At 32.9% G+C, this 17174-nt stretch overlaps 2 protein-coding genes and 1 long non-coding RNA gene across 4 annotated transcripts; 1 reads left to right on the forward strand and 2 right to left on the reverse strand.

Moving 5' to 3' along the window:
• Window positions 1-2593: 2593 nt before the first annotated feature.
• On the reverse strand, window positions 2594-5248 carry LOC145003834 (RNA-binding KH domain-containing protein PEPPER-like). Its single transcript, XM_078962744.1, has 4 exons — window positions 4907-5248; window positions 4579-4825; window positions 3535-3686; window positions 2594-3222 (listed from the first exon to the last, which is right to left on the reverse strand). Exons 1-4 carry the CDS (start codon window positions 5246-5248, stop codon window positions 2707-2709), a joined length of 1257 nt encoding a protein of 418 aa, XP_078818870.1. The 3' UTR covers window positions 2594-2706.
• Window positions 5249-5442: 194 nt separating this feature from the next.
• LOC145003835 (uncharacterized) lies at window positions 5443-6255 on the forward strand. Its single transcript, XR_013662172.1, has 2 exons — window positions 5443-5530; window positions 5875-6255. It is a non-coding gene; the product is annotated as an uncharacterized LOC145003835 (long non-coding RNA).
• A 2698-nt stretch (window positions 6256-8953) lies between these two features.
• LOC145005050 (protein SHOU4-like) lies at window positions 8954-13187 on the reverse strand. Of its 2 annotated transcripts, none has more exons than XM_078964096.1 (5): window positions 13050-13187; window positions 11414-12357; window positions 10220-10375; window positions 9824-10035; window positions 8954-9377 (listed from the first exon to the last, which is right to left on the reverse strand). In XM_078964096.1, exons 2-5 carry the CDS (start codon window positions 12284-12286, stop codon window positions 9185-9187), a joined length of 1434 nt encoding a protein of 477 aa, XP_078820222.1. In that variant the 5' UTR covers window positions 12287-12357; window positions 13050-13187; the 3' UTR covers window positions 8954-9184. The 2 variants fall into 2 exon arrangements, with proteins under 2 accessions (XP_078820222.1, XP_078820223.1); XM_078964097.1 differs by lacking the exon at window positions 13050-13187 and adding an exon at window positions 12936-13045.
• Window positions 13188-17174: the final 3987 nt, after the last annotated feature.

Consider the following 17174-nt stretch of genomic DNA (forward strand, 5'->3'; position numbering starts at 1 on the left):
AAAAACACTCAACGTTCGCTAGTCGATAGACTCGGGTTAAGAGATTAATCTGAGACTCTAAATTGCTAATTGTTTGATTTTTTAAATATGACTAATATCATAACAAAATATGTTAATATGATTAATACGACACTAATTATCCCTCAAATAGTTTCTACTAAAATAGAACACCTTCAAAGTGTTAAAATTTCATTGTTTGTTACTGCTTTGTTCATTGTGTAGGCATAAATTAATTGCTAGGTGCCTTCAGTCTGTCGAGTAGCATCTAGGGACTAATCGAAGATTAATCGGAACTTAGTCAAGATTTTACAACACTGTCGTGCATGACGAGAAGGCTCTTGAAAGGAGTATTCATAAGTGTGCAACATGGAGGGAATACCAAATCGACACCAACAACTATCAAGTGTCTGACTACAAGAAAAATGGTATTGTCAACCTACAAGAGACAATAAGGAATATGTGGGAAATGGCAATGTATTGGTTTACCAAGTGGTCATGTGATATCGAATTTCAAACACCTACGATTTACACAATGTGTAATAAATTGGTTGAGGTTATTTCATAATGGAGACGCATCGAGCTACATACATAGAGTTTATGCATTTTCATGTGTCCGTTCATATTGAATGGGAATAATTATATTAAGTTATGAGAAGGTTCGGAATCTAGTCAAGATTTTTCAACACTGCCCTGCACGATGAGAAGATTCTTGAAACGAGGATTCATAAGTGTGCAAAATGGAGGGCATACCAAATCGAAACCAACAACTATCAAGTATCCGGCCTCAAGAAAAATGGTATTGTCAACCTATAAGAGATGATAAGGTAAATGTAGGAAATGGCGATATATTGGTTTACCAAGTGGGCCTGTGATATAGACTTTCAAACACCTATGATTTACACAATGTAATAAAGTGATTGAGGTTATTTTACAATGGAGATGAATCCAACTACATACATAGAGGTTGTGCATTTTCATGTGTCTGTTCACATTGAATGTGAATAATAATATGAAGTGATGAAAGTTTTACAATCGTTGATGGATAAACCTCAAGTTGGATGTACACGAAAACATAATTGTATCCCATCCCAAGGGAACGTCTGATAATAAAAACTTGAGTGATTACCCGCTAACAGGTGGGACACATACGCGTAACATGTGCATCTTCGTTCATTGTTGATCCAACAAATTCATAATCATAAAGTAGAGTGAATTCTAAGTCCAAGTCTAACGTGAATGTTAGTCAAATACATAATCAACATTATCTTACGTTTTATTTAGATAACTCTTACAACTGTATGTTTTTCGGTTGAATGTTATTGACATTCACAAAAATATAATTTCATGAAAACATAATGGTATCCTATTCTAAGGGAGCGTGTGATAATAATAATAAAATGGAGTGACTGTCAACTAACAGGCGGGACACATATGACTAACATGTGCATCTTCGTTCATTGTTGATCCAACAAAGTCAATCATAAAGTGGAGTTAATTCTAAGTTCAAGTCTAATGTGAATGTTTGTTCAACACATAATCAATAATATCTTACGTTTGTTGGAAGTTTTGATTGGTTGTATAGATCGGGTTCAAGGGGGTCATTGGAAATGGGCTTGGAGGAGGGAAATTCAGGGAGCTAAGCCATGAAAAGGAGCAACTTTGGGGGGTTGTTGGCGGTGTTGCATGGCATTGAAGTATCATCAAATCTAGACCCATATACTTGGGTGCTTCACAGCTAACTCAACAAGGAAACATATTGATGATGTTTCTCTTGTTGATGTTAATAGTAAGATGGTGTAAAATAGTCCCAAAAAAGGTAAACATATTTATTTGTCGGTTGATCCTTTATAGGCTTCCAACTTGTTTTAACTTGTCAAAAAAGGCATTGAATTAAATTCCTTGGTGTGTTCAATTTGCAATATGGGGGTGGAGACTACTTTTCATCAATTCTTTCATTGTTAAGTTTTGATGAATGTGTGGTGACGTGTAGAGCGTTGGTGTGATGTCGTATTCCATGTGTTGAATTCTATAGTCGAATGACTTTCTTGGGTGGATGACTCCATATGGTTGAGTATTGAGAAGAGGCGGGTTGAGGTGATTATTTTGAATACAATTTGGGTGTTGTGGAAGCAACACAATTCGGTGTATTTTTATGACAATCTTATTTGTAACAATATTATTTTTGATAGTATAGTTTTAAATTTGTTTTCCTAAAAACATCGAGCTTTGAAATCTGATGTTAATTGGAAATTTGGAATGCTTGGATGCCATGCGCCTTGTAAAGTAAGGTTTTTGCTTTAATTCTAGTTAATTGCTTGAAGTTGAATATATAAATATAGAAGTACTAAAAAAATGTTTGCCTTATTCCTTTCAATATGTATCATATCTCGTCTAAGGTTAGTGTTAGTCAGAATGCCTCTTTCCCATGTCCCCGACCTCTTCAATCTCCCTCTCCCTAGCCAGCTCCAGCACCAAAACTCACATGGCAGTTTGGCGGTTTACTCCTATTTTCAGTCTCTTGGCAATGATGGACCTTGGAGACTTGCAGTAGACAAAGTTGATATTAATAGCAATAATAATAATAATAATAATATAGAATAAGAGTGCGAAATGGTTATTTATCAAAGCTTCACAAACCAAAACAAATAGATGTTAACTCTACACTGATTCATATTCACATTTAAACCATAACATAAACTAATTCAATTAAGTGAATCTTTTACTACGTCCAATAATTCTAACCCAATTAGCACACCTCTCCGGGTTTAATTTCATCCAACATTCCCTATATTTCTCTTTTTTGTCACAAAAAATCGTGAGTGCAACTAGGTATAACGGATCATCTTTCGCCCACCCAAGCTCATTCAACTTCTTTTCACAATCTTCAAATGTTGGTTTTGGAGGTGATTCTGGTTTGTTGTTAATCTTATGGGCTATCATCTTCAAGACTCCCAATATTTCTTCTTCAAAAACCAACATCCTCCTTTTAGTATCTATTGACACAGATGCAGTTGCAGGTTGTACTTGAGGCAATTCTGGTGGTACCTCAGCTTTAGTCTCTACTGTCACAAATGCAGTTGTGGGTTGTACTTGAGGCAACTCTGGTGGTACTTTAACCAAAGAGCTACACACCGTCCCTTCTGCCTGTGGTGCTTCAGCAGCAACAATTCGGCGGCGCTTCTTACTGCAACGCGTGTTTAAGACTACTTGGCTCGGTCTTAACTTGTGAACATTAAAATTTAAAAAAAAAAATGAATTGTTTTGATTAATCACATCAATTTACAAAGGAGTACTTCAATAACTATTTTGTAAAATAAAAGTATTCAGGAAGCTTTAGAAATATTCAGGAGGAAAACTACAAGAATATTTTATAAACATTAATAAAAATACAAAAAGAATCTTATAGAGCAAATAGCCGAATACTCGAGTAATTATTATATTCCTCAATGCAACCATTTAAAACAATAAATGAAAGTATGTTGCTACTTCTTGCATTTGGCCCAAAATAAACTGCTCAAAATGTGAACAACTTACAGTCTTCTCATAGAGAGGAAGAATGGTATGATCAAGCAAAAACATGCATAGGTGTTTGAGAACAGCTTCTAAAGCTTCCAGAACCTTGAGACCTTCTCCCTTTAAATTGACAACTCTATCATCTGAATTGGTGGATAATTTTGATACTTCATCTGGCAGAAAAAAAAGTGGAAATAGTAAGTATTTGAAACCAATAAAAAAACCGTAAAAACAAAAAGAGAAAATATTGCAAATAAACATATATTGAAAAGGAGATGCTTCTAAAAAGTTGAAGCATATATATCAGACATGTCAAAATAACTCATACATGCTATTATCAAAGAATCAGCTTATCAGATTCAATTAGGGGTGTAAGTGAGCCGAGCTACTCGTGAGCTATTCGGGATCGACTCGTTAAAAGCTCAACTCGAGATCGAATTAAACGAGCCTGAGCCGAGCTCGAGCCTAAATATGAGGCTCGTTTATTAAATGAGCTCGAGCCGAGCTTCAATTAATGGGCTCGCGAGCCTAAACGAGCTTAAACGAGCCTCTCTCTCTCTCTATATATATATATATACACACACACACACACACACATATATATATATATATACACACACACACACACACATAGAGGCTCGTTTAGGCTCGATTAGGCTCGCGAGCCCAATAAATTGTTCATGAGCCGAGCTCGAGCTTCATTTTAAGGCTCGAATCGAGCTCGAGCTCGAGCTCGAGTTTCCTCAAATTAAACGAGCCGAGCTCGAGCTTTGTCAGGCTCGGGCTCGGCTCGGCTCGTTTACACCCCTAGATTCAATCGCTGAGTTGTCACAAATGATGATGATGATGATGATGATAAAATTCTAATTTTATCTATAGAAGCAGTCTCTTTACCTTTGGGTGGAGATACAAATCTAACCTCCCCTAACCGTATTCCAGTGGGATTTGGTTTTTGTTGTTTTAAACTTTAAAGACAGCATAGAAATTGTGTGTTATGTGAAAAAAAATAAAAAATCCTATAGACATATAAATAGATAATCATTACATTTAGAATAGAATCTATACCACAAGATAAAATGCGAATATAACAACCCGTGTTCTCCTGTATTCTCTTTAAAAGAGATCCTTGCTTCTCAAGCAAACTCGTGGCTTGCATTGAAGTTAACAATAGTCGAATTGAGCAAAATGGAATGGAGGATACACCATTATTCTCATTCTCTGTGAATCCATTAACAAGCTTAAATAATCTTATCACAGCATCCATTGCAGGTGATAAAGGTGCCTCTATATCTTCCTTGCCAGATATTTCTACCTAAAAATGTTAGGTAAATTGTAAACTAACTTGTTTATCCAAAAACAAAAAGAACCAGAAATCTCAAAAGGAACAACTTACAATGCGGTTAGGGTCAGAAACGGGGCCTTTCAGTATACGAATATTAGCTTTAGTCTCTTCGCACATCTTCTTGATTAGATCTCCATTCCGTCCTATAATACTCTCAACTTTATGCACAGGCACTATAACCCGAAACACACAGTATCCAGGTCGTTTCTTCTTAGGAATCGTCGTTTCTGCAGCCGGAGCTACCTCCGTAACCGTTGGATGATCAGCTACTGGCTTCTCCTCTTTTACTTCCGCTCCCACCGTCCGCTCGGTTTCTACGGTGGCAATGAGGGGAATCTCGGTTTCGGAGGTTCCGGCAGCGGTTACATTCCGAGAATGTACGTTAGAAGCCATTGTTGTATGTTTTGGTTAGGGTTTTTCAATACAGAGGTTTTAACGACTTGAAAATGTTTCGATATTGGCATCTGTTGTAAATGTTTAACGACTCGAAGAATTCGTAAAGACGCCAAGGGATATATATTTTTTTTTCTCACGTTCATCAAACAATCAGTTGCGAGTTGAGATTTGAGAACCGTTCACTCGAAACAACTATAGCCCTTCGAGTTAAAAATTGTTTTTGATTTAGGTGCTAGTATAGCCCTTTACTCCAACGTATATTTATTTTTTCCTTTCAAGGTAAATAGTGTTTCGTTTCCAATCATACTCTATCTTTTATTTTATTTTTTACCTACAAAAAATATATTCCTAGTATATACTATTATTTCAACTTATATAGATTATATTTATAATAAACTTATAAATAAATATTATACATGCAGTTATAAAAAATATTACACATACACATTTTTAAATAAATAATATACATACATTTATTGTGTTATTATATACAATAATATGGACCGATCATTTTAAAAACCTGGATATGGCTAAAATTGTAATCTTAGCTTTTTATTAATTTTGGTAATTAATTATTCAAATCATAAACTCTTTATTTTAGGCAAAATCGTTTACATTTACAGCTTTAAATCCCTAGACAGAAACGAAGGAAGAGGGCATGTCGACGGAGCTTCTGTGATAGTTGGGAAATCGCAAGGAGGTGCAGAGGAAAGAAGCATCCGGACAGCACCGATCCAGGGGGCGATCATGGCGGAAGAGGTCGATGTCTGCGACGGATATCACCAGCGAGCTTCCTATCTACAATCCTGCTTCCACCATTGGCCGGAGAGAGAGTCAGATATGGAGCATGAGATCAGTAGTTAAATACAAACGAATTCATCTCACTCCTTTTGTCGTTATGTTGTGCTTCTTCATCCTCTGGTGCTTCTGTACTTCCGGTATCTCTATCTTATTTGTATCCTTTTATTACCTTAACATCAATCGTAATTTTAAATCTCGATTTACTTTTCTTCCTCTTAATTGTCGTTGTTGATGTAATCTATCTATCAACATGCATGTGTTTCATTTCACTATAGTTTATTTGTTGAGGAAATACGGTCCTGATAATGACTAATTGATTGTTGTAATATTAAATAATGGCAAATGCGAAGATCAATTTGATTATGCAACGATTTCAAAACCTTAGGAAACTGTGACCATATGTTAATGATGAGAAAGTTCGAGTGAATCGATGTTTGGTTAGATTCGATTTTTGATATAATGAAGTAACATGAAGCTTTGTTCGAGTTAATTTCACTTAGGGTTTTTTCCTTCCGTTTTTGTTTGTTACAGGAATCGATAACTCAGTTTTATAATTCAAATTCAAGTGGAATTTTGGGGTTTTGAGTGATATGGAGATCATATGTGTTTCTTTCAAATGGTCTGATTAATGCAACAAAGGGATTGATTCAAATGGTCTGATTCATATTTCAATTTATGTTCTTTTTTTTAACACTTCATTTATGTGGATAGTACAAGATCTTGACAATGTTGAATCCTGAAAAGGTATCAAGTATGTTTATGTAGATGATTCAATGAATGATATTGGTGAGATTCCAATCACGTATTCCAATTCTGTTGGAATAGAATAATGAAGTCCAATTCTGTTGGAATCACAGAAGTTGATGCTTGAAGAACGGACCACAAAATTGAAACGGACCACATTATTCTTTTAGAATGTATTAGTCGTTGTAATTCTTAACAATTATTACTCGTATTCTATAAGAAATAATGTATTTTTTATTTTTATTCTTCAATTGATTGTTCAAGAATTTGTTATTCTACAAGTTCTTAAAGTCACGATCAAGAAATAGGTTCAAGAATATTTTTATTATTTATTGTTCAATAATATTTTTATTTTTGAGTAAATAATTAAATAAATAAACATATTCTGTCAGAATGTCCGAATTAAAATAGTTATAATTCGTAAAATCGGATTTTTAAAATTAATAGAATCTATGATCCCTTAAAATATGCAATTTTCCTTTATTAAATCTATATTAATTGACTAAAATACCCATATAATTAAATTAGATGATATTTTTCAATTACATTTAATTCAATAATATATGTTAATGACTTTCTTAAAATTGATTGGCCTACAGTTATGCATATAATAACATAATAATTACTTTGAATAGAATAACCTAGGCATATATAGGGTTAGGTTCATGTGAGACGGCCTAATTTTGTGAGACCATGAGACGCATTTTTTTATTTTTTTTATTATTTTTTTAATTTTTTTAGTTAATTCAAGTTTCGAGAATAATATTTAAAAAAAGAATTTTTTGATTTTTCCATTTATTTTGCATTTTAAAATTATTTTTAGAATATGTACAGTGTAATATTGTATTTAGAATATTTCACGTATTTTTAAAAAAAAATCGGATTTTTTTTTAGTTAATTCAAATTTCGAAAATAATATTTAAAAAAAGAATTTTTAGATTTTTCCATTTATTTTGCATTTTAAAATTATTTTTTAGAATACTTTCTTTAAAACAACCTTTTGCCAATAACAAAAAAATAACATTTGATAAGTCATGAAATCTTTTCACTTAAAAACGTTAAAAGTCAAAACAAACACATTTTAAAAACTTTTTTTAGAAAAATTTATCTTACAAAAAACCCTTTTATAAAAAACACTTTTAAGTTTAAAAAATAATCCCAAACATACCCTCAGCTTTTAAAAAATAATCCCAAACACACCCTTGGTCATTGTAATGAACGTCTCATTATGTTTTTATATAATCTAAGTTATCACTCCGTTGTTAATCCACTGTCAACTTCTTTTGTATAAAGGGTGAACTAACAAAGTAACAATGACTAGAAAACAACGACAAAAAGAAACCTCCAGGAGACACGAGAATTCGGTTAATTGCCAACCAAATTCCATAAAGGAAACAATAGTTGATGACAACTCCCAAGATATGAAGGGTGCATAAAAAAAATAATATTGTTCTGTTTTTTGTAAGTGGTGTATTGATTAACCATTATTTAAATAAATAAACTTACAGAAGTAGTTTAAGAAAAAAGAGCAGAAATTAACAAAAATTAGTATTACATGACTTAATGGTTAATCTCAAAAGTGATTTTTTATTGTATTTTTTTCGGATTAAATCTCAAATTTATTTTTGATCTGAAAAAAAAAAAAAAAAAAACGTTGTATTTTTTTTCAATTTTCCAAAACACCCCTCATCTTTGTATTTTTTTTTCGAAAAAAACTTTTAATTTTCTATATGCTTCCAAACAAACCCTCAACTCTTTCAGTTTTTCTCAAAAAAACCCTCATATTTTACAATATTTTTGAAAAAAAATGACTAAAATGGTCAGATTAAAAAAAATATATATATATATACATATACATGGTTATTTCAGACAAAAAATAAATTTGAAGTTTAATCCAAAAAAAACACAAAATATAAGTTTTTTTTATAACCTTATTTCCTTGATTTTCTCAATTTTCTCAATTAGATGGTTCTTCCTGAATTATTAAAAAAAAAAAAAACATTTACACTTAAAAATTCAAGACATATCATTAATAAATCTTTTATGTAAAAAACAAAGCGGATGCCCACAAGCAATCCAATCGACCAATCCACATTAAAATCAAAATTCTCGCCCAAAACCTTTTTCTTGCTCATGCAAACAAAAAATAACATGGCATAACAAATGTGAACCATATAATACCATCAAAATCTCAAATTCTTCAAACATTTCTCATGAAAAAAAATACCAAGAAAATTGTAAAACTCCTTCAAGTATCAAGTTTCCCCCAAAAGCTCCATAATCACACAACACCATTAACAAAACACACTCCCAAACAAGATCATGGGGTGAAGTGAAAGTGAAACAAAAACCAGACTATACACCTATCATCTTTAGCTCAAAGTCGACTTACACAGGAATCACATCATGATTTGAGGAGTCTTCACATCTCAAAATGACCCCATCTAGGCTTGAAGGAAGCATGCATCTATTCCATAGGCATCCAGTTGGAATTGGATCGGGTGGAGGCACTATCATTAATACATTATCGTTTCTTTGGACAACTCCCATCACACTCACACTGCTTCCTTCTTTAATGTACCTATGTTACATGAAATTGATTTAGCAATTTTGGTCTTTTGATAAAAAAGGAATAATGAAATTGATTTCGATCAGTACTTTAACAAATAGTTTGAATTATCATATTTGATATTTAATTATTAATGAAATAAAAAAAAATGGACAAAGAAAGCGTTGGCAGGTCAACCTACCCAACTGACCCCTTTTGACATGACATAAGATTTAAGAAACTAATCATTTTGACCTTTTACCCAACTCACGCATCATACTAAAACCCTAATAAAATATAAAAGATAGACAAAAAAAAAAGTGTTGGCAGGTCAACCCTACCTAAGTGACCCTTTTGACCTACCCTAAGAATTCACTCAATTTGACATGTTACCCACCTAATCTCTGACATCGTATAAAAAAAACGTAATGAAATAAATAAATTGAAGGTTACATAAAGTAGAGATTAGGGTTTCATACCCTTCTTTGAGTCGCATTACACGATCATCACTTGAGAGGTTTCTTTCAGCCAACCATCTTATGAATTGTGGGGACATATCTTTGTTGGATTGATCGATATCAATAACAGCAGATTCCTCCACATATGGAGTCACGCGGGCCCCATAACCAGTCTTCACTAACGCCCTTAACCCAGATTGGAAATCAGATATATAAAAATCCACCACATGCCTCTGCATATATATTCACAAAAGATTAAAATCAAAATTTTTTACACTATGGAAAAACAGCTATATGCTTATTTTAGCTACTTAACCATGTTCTATAGAGATTAAATTTAGCTATTGAGCTATTGCATTTTAAGTATTCTGATTTTAAGAAAACATTAAAATGACTATTTTGCCCTTACTAACTAACCTCCATGGATCGGAGACCCCATGTGAAGCGACGATGTGTGGAGTTGGCAGCTTTTGAATCCCAGCCTCGGTATTCATATAAACTTGTGGATGTATAAACACATCTAGGAACCCTTTGAAATGAGGACTCCAAAGGAACATTCCCACATGTAACAACCTTCAACAAATCAAGATTTTCTTAATCACAAAAAAGCATATTTATGTTGGTGTCAAAATGCATTTCAAGAATATATAAATATAAAAAAAAACGAAGATACTATATTTAATCGAGCCATGTAGGAATGATGAAATGTATGCTAAATTGGAAATCTAAGCAAAACAAATATGTATGTTGTTCGAACCCTATCACCGTATTTAGTGCCATAACAAGAATACATTTAGCAAAATTTATTGGAAAAGAATCATGATTAGTTTGCCATATTTAGTGTATTCTTCATGACGAAAACAATTAGGTTGAACTTATTTAGTATTAAAAATTACCTAATTTTTGATCACCTTAAATTTATGGTATTTAGAAGACTAGAAATATGAACATACTACAGTAAAGGAATTCGCATATCATGCACACAAATTACATATATGAAATTATAAGCTTACAACTTACATCATTGAAGTCTATTTATAGAAGTTAAATTACCAATATTTTTTTCAACATAAGGCAGGCATGGATGGATATCATACATTAATAAAGTATGATACGTAAAGTAAACATACCAAAATAAGACAAATAAATCTGCGTATGCATGTTGTTGAAAGCATTGGCATCATAAGTTCTCCAGAAGCGAAAATTACAAAACTAACAACAAATGTTGAACATATGTGTGTAGTTGATAAACAGCTAAACATGAAAAACAACAATATATTTTCATTTATTCGTGTATTATAGCATCCCTTTCATTTTTTTTATTACGACATTGTACTTTCAATTTATTTTCTTATTAAGCATTGAACTTCGGAAAATCTACCCAATTATAGCACTGTACTTTCAAATTTCCTATATTAGGACATTATACTTGTAAAAACATACCAAAATAACACACATGTCCACATACAACTATAATCTTCATATACATGTTAAAAGCACAAACAAATGTAGAGTGTATGCATCATGTATGCATATGCATGTGTTATGTAACACATGCATACATAGATAATTATGTGTGTGTGTGTGAGAGAGAGAGAGAGAGAGACATACCCCAGAAACCTTGACAAACTGTCCATCTTTTGCAGTTCTAAGCTCAGCATCCGGATACTCAGAAATAAACTTAATAACAGCTTTTCTACCAAAACAAGCATTCCATGCAAAACCCAAACTCACAATAGCAAAAAGAACAACAACAACCACCAAAAGAATCGGATTACCAACAGCTGCAAGTATAAAAACTGCAGCAATAAAACCCATCACAAACAGCAAAACAATTGACCAAAAAACCAATTTTGGAAAACTCCTAAAGAATGAATGTCCATCATCCTGGCTCAAATGAGTAACAGCTTGATTCTTAACCATTGATGTGCTCCTTGACTTAATCGACCCTGAAACATCCAATGGGCCCGATGACTTCCGGGGCCCACCCGATGAGTTAAGCGGGCCAGACAAAATCGGCCCGGAAGTCAACAGCCCGGTGGCAGGGAGAACCGGAGGGAGAGGACCGGAATTTTGTCTGGAGGCAGAAGTCAACCCGGTCAACCCTCCGCCCTGTGGCCCGGATGATTTTCTTATTGGTTCTCCGTGTTTGTTTAAGGGGCCGGAACTTGTTTTTTTTAATGATGCTCCGGGGACATTTCCGGATAATGAACTCATTCTGTTGGTGTTTCCGCCACCACCACCACCACCACCCATGGATCCTGTTCTTAATGGAGGATTGGTTAGATGGCCGGATTTTCTTGGCCTGGAACTGGCATGGTCGACATCAAACATCTTTCCCAGTTCGCCGGATTTTTTGATGTCACCGCCGGTGTAGGGGACGGCGGTGGAGGACATTGGCGGCGCTTTTTCTTTTGGTGGCTCCGGCCGCCCTGATACGTATAACCCATTGTTCAGTTGATGCGACGGGAATCGGGAACTCATTGGTGGAGATTTGGGGGGAAAGAAGCGGATTGGGATTTGAGTGTGGAGAGGGTGTTAAATGTTAATTAAACCTGCAAAACAATATATCACATTATATGCAATTGAAGAAGCATACGAAGCACTACATTACGATTTTGGGTTTACGCTTTATTAATAGAATCATATTACAAAATCAAGGTTATAAATAGATATGAGTCTTAATAATGAAGATTTTAATAAAAATGGAAATGATATGAGATCAGAAAACTTGTGATTTTGTTAGCACGTTTGCGCTGGAAAAACGATATCTTCATCGAATTAGGTGAATCTAACACAAATCAAGATCCAATTTGGAGTAAAACTATAATGAGTAGTATGAAATCAGAATCAATTAAAACAGGAAGATATATTTTCTATATTTAAATGCAATCTGTAACATTTTTTGGATCCCAAATCAGGTACCCCAAATTGTAAGGCTACCTAATGTGGAGATCGGAGTTGTTGTGCAAAAACACAAGCACATATACAGCAAGATACACCATTTTCAAATAATCAAAAGGTACAGCCAAATTGAGTTTCAAAATCGAGTTTTGGCAATTGGGTATTCTTCTACATTGAAATCCAAGTACGCAAAAAACACTAGATTTACCAAACGAAAAAGATAATGTACCATCATTCTCGAATTGAAATCAAAAGCCCTAAGAACTTGTACCAAATTGAAAAGAGTAAGAATCAAGGGGCATGTACATGGAGCAGCGAGTGAGAAAATAGTATCTTTGCATACCTGGAGTGACGAAGTGTAAACATGGTTGATCATATGAGAGAGAGAGAGAGAGAGAGAGAGAGAGATTAAAAGTTAGTATAAAATGAGGTGTTTGTTTGTTTGCAAGGGCAACCAGAACGAAACTGCACTCTACTATAGTGGTGGTGTATAGTATGTATGTATGTATGCTCGTAATAACCCTGGCTTTTCTCTCACTTTGCTTTCTAACCGCTCCTTCTTACAAGATTGACATTTATGGCCCTTAATTAAATCTCATATCAGTTCAATTTCTTCATTTTTTTTTTTTAAATCTTCATTTAAAATTTCTTTTTCTACAATAATGACATTTATGGTTTTTTATACCAGTGTAAGGATATGATGGCACCGTGGATTAGATAGACTGTGTGGGTTTATTTTATTTTTTTTGGATATGTCATACTAAGATTGAAGTATGTGAGATTTGAATTTGGGTCAATTTCATTTCAATATACTTTATACCAATTGTTCACTACTATGACATATTAATTGATAGTGGTAAGTATACAATCATAAGCAAAATCATTAAATGTGTGTGGTTTAGGGGTGTAATCTTTTATTCTAATAAATAAAGATATATTTCGATACATTTCAATCTTTCATAATTTTGATACTTGTTATTTTATGGTATTTTTAAAATAAATAATATCCATATGTCAATTTCTAGGTTTTTAAAATTTTTAAAAATAAAAAGTCACAATATATATATATATATATATATATATATATATATATATATATATATATATAGTAAAGTATTAAATGTAATAAATGTGATCATAAATTACAATAAATATGTTTTTTCCTTCTTTATTTAAAATTTACTTTTTAAAAACATTTAATATTTACATTTTGATATTTTTTTTAATCAACCCATATAATACATGAGTCTTACACCTAGTATATTATATATATGTACAATGTAACCATGTTAATTATATATGTGATTTTGATAGGATTTTCAAATTTTTATTTATTAATAATCATCAACATATTGTTGTTTCCATTGGTAATATAGTAAAGCCTCACAAAATCATTCTATCATTTTATGGGTTAATGTTTACGCAGGAAGAAGAAGAGAGAAATGGAGAGAAAGAGAGAAATGGATAATGTATTCGCTCTCCCTTGTGAAGCTCCTTAACCCGCCATTACCCTACTCCAAACCCCGAAGGTTCTTACTAGCAATGGGGATGGTGCTACTATGATGTAACAATGCCACATCGGCTATACGTAAGGGTCTTCATGTATATACCGTTTAACCTAAAGAGTACCCAAAGAAGTATGCAAAAAGCAAGATGATAAGTAAAATATGCTATGTTTCTAAATTCATGACCAAAAAACATGTTTTATGGTTATGTGACTTAGTCATTCGCATGAAAAAGAACCATGTCTTCACAAATATCTTTTTTTTTTTTTTTTTTTTTTTTTAATTTGAAGTCTATGCCAACCTAAAAAACATGAATTTAATAATTGTCTCGCATGTCGTTGATTTTATTAAAAAAATGTTTCATGCATAAGATCTAATGATTCTTTTGTGTAGTAATGCCTTCACAATATATAGCCAAATTATTCAAAAAAACGTGTCGGTTTATATCTTTGCAAGCTTGAGCACCTTTTTATTTTCACCACATAAAAACCTCCTACCTCGTTTTGACTTGGAAGTTGGAAGTGCTTCAAAAAGCATACACATGTTCTATTTATAATTACGAGTTAAATAGTACATAAAATCTTATAATTTGTAACATGTCATAGCTCATATGAAAATACCTAGATCTAATTTATGTTTTACATGATCTGATACATTGATTGTTATTTATTTACAAATACATACTAAAACAATAAAACAAATACCATTTTTTTTTGTAGCTTTTGTATTATAAAATAACCATAATCACCTAAGAATTAAGTATTTTTAAAATATGGCATTAGAAAATGGATGACAAGAGAATAGTAATTGACTCATTATACAGGTATTAAGATATTGATAGGTTGAGGGCTAAAAAGTAAAAACTTAAACGATAAGAGTGAAATAATGTAATAAATCGATTAACATAATTACATAACAATAATTTTTCTCCATACACAACAATTTGTACTTTAAAATGTTGTATTGTACAACTCTATAATGCATAAATTGTTGTTTAGGAGTTATTTTCCTTTTATTAAAAACTTGAACGATGAAAGTTGTATAATGTAATAATTAGAGTTGCATTAAGAATAAATCTTCTAAAAAGGTTAGAAGATCTTGAATGTCGTCAAATGATGGATATCGCTCAAAAATCTAGAATTTGTTGGGATGTTGAATGAGATGAACATTCAAAACTTTTTCAAGGTATGTTGAGATAGAGGAGACAGGATCTAGCAATTAAAGGTATCATGTTTGAAGGAAATTGGTGTCAAGATCCGATGAAGGAAATTTTTTATAATTTTTTGTAAGGAGAAATATCAACCTATTTATACAGTTGATATTGGGACTGTTAACAATCGCTTTAAAAGTCTTTCAAATGAAAACTGAATATCCATAGAAGCTGAGGTTAGTATCGAGGAAATAAAGAATGCAACATGGTTGTGTACAGGAGATAAAGCTTCGGGGTTGGATGACCTATCGTTTAAATTCATTAAATGTTATTGGTCGGTATTAGCTAATGATATAGTTGCATATGTGAAAGAATTTTTTCTCAAAGGAGTTATACCCCGCCGGTGTGATGTGTCGTTTATAAATTCAATTCCAAAGTTGCAAAACAACTAATTGTAAAATATTTTCGCCCAATTTCTTTCTTTGATAGGGGTACAATATAAAATAATCTCTAAGATCTTGGCGCTTCAATTAGCTAAAATGGTGGGTGACATGGTTAGTAACGAACAAATTGTATTCATAAAAGGGCGTCAAATTATGTTGAGTGAGGTAGTTGACTGGTACAAGAAGAAAAATATACATCTCATGATATTTAAAATAGACTTTGAAAAGGCATATGATTCTCTTTCTTTAAAATATCTAGATCATGTCATGATGCCTCTCGGTTTTGGTATAAAATGGAGAGGTTGGATAAAAGCTTGTTTAATATCTGCTCGGGCCTTTATTCTTGTAAATGGAAGCCCCACTTTGGAATTCTCGCTACATAGAGGACTAATACAAGGAGATCCTTTATCACCGTTTCTTTTTATATTAGTTATGGAAGGTCTTCGTGTTTCAATAGAAGATGCAATGTAAAGACATATGATTCAGGGTGTTTCTGTGGGAGTACTAACGAGTTGCCGACTCCAATGGGTGTAGTTGTGGGAAATTAACTTGGTCTTCCTAATGGATCAAGTATAAGTAAAAAGTCTACCTAGGAGCCTGTTATTGAAAAGTTTAAGAAGCGATTATCGAGTTGGAAGGTAAAATGTTTATCTGCATAGGGGAGACTTACTATGATTAAGTCGGCAATGGAAGTATAAGCATTCATTACATGTCGTTTTTCGAAACTCCAATTGGTGTTTTACAAGAATTAAAGAATCTTTGTATAAAGTTTTTTTTAGTGGTGATGGTCTTGAACGCCGAATTGCTTGGATTGGATGGGATCATGTTTTATCTAGTTTTGATAACGATGGTATTTCAATCGATAGCTTGTCAGATTTTAATAATGCTTTATTGCAAAAATGGTGTTGGCTTTTTTTTAATGAAAATGAGATTGCATGGGTTAAGCTTATACAAGCTATGCATGGCGGTACCGGGGGTTTAGATGTTGTTAATGGAGATAGTGTTACGAATGGTGTTTGGGAAAAACTAGTACGATCTATTCGAAAGATGCATAATACATGTGTTATTCTGTTATCCACTTTACAAAAAAAAAAGAGTGGGAATGTGAAATTCCATTATGTTTTGGAAGGATATTTGGGTTGACCATTAACCTTTTGCTATTAGATTTGACCGGTTATATAGACTTGATATTAGTCTTAATTGTTTTTTGTCTGGTCGATTTTATAATGACATTTAGAATTGGACATGGAGAATGTCGATTAGGGGAAGGAGGGAAGAAGAGCAGCTTAATAGGATGTTGGAGGTGTTATAGGGTGTTAAAGTTTTTTATTATACTAATATGTATTAGCAGAGATTAGATCCGTCAGGGA

Source organism: Lactuca saligna, chromosome 7, assembly GCF_052625555.1.
Source record: "Lactuca saligna cultivar CGN05327 chromosome 7, ASM5262555v1, whole genome shotgun sequence".
Lineage (NCBI taxonomy): Eukaryota > Viridiplantae > Streptophyta > Magnoliopsida > Asterales > Asteraceae > Lactuca > Lactuca saligna.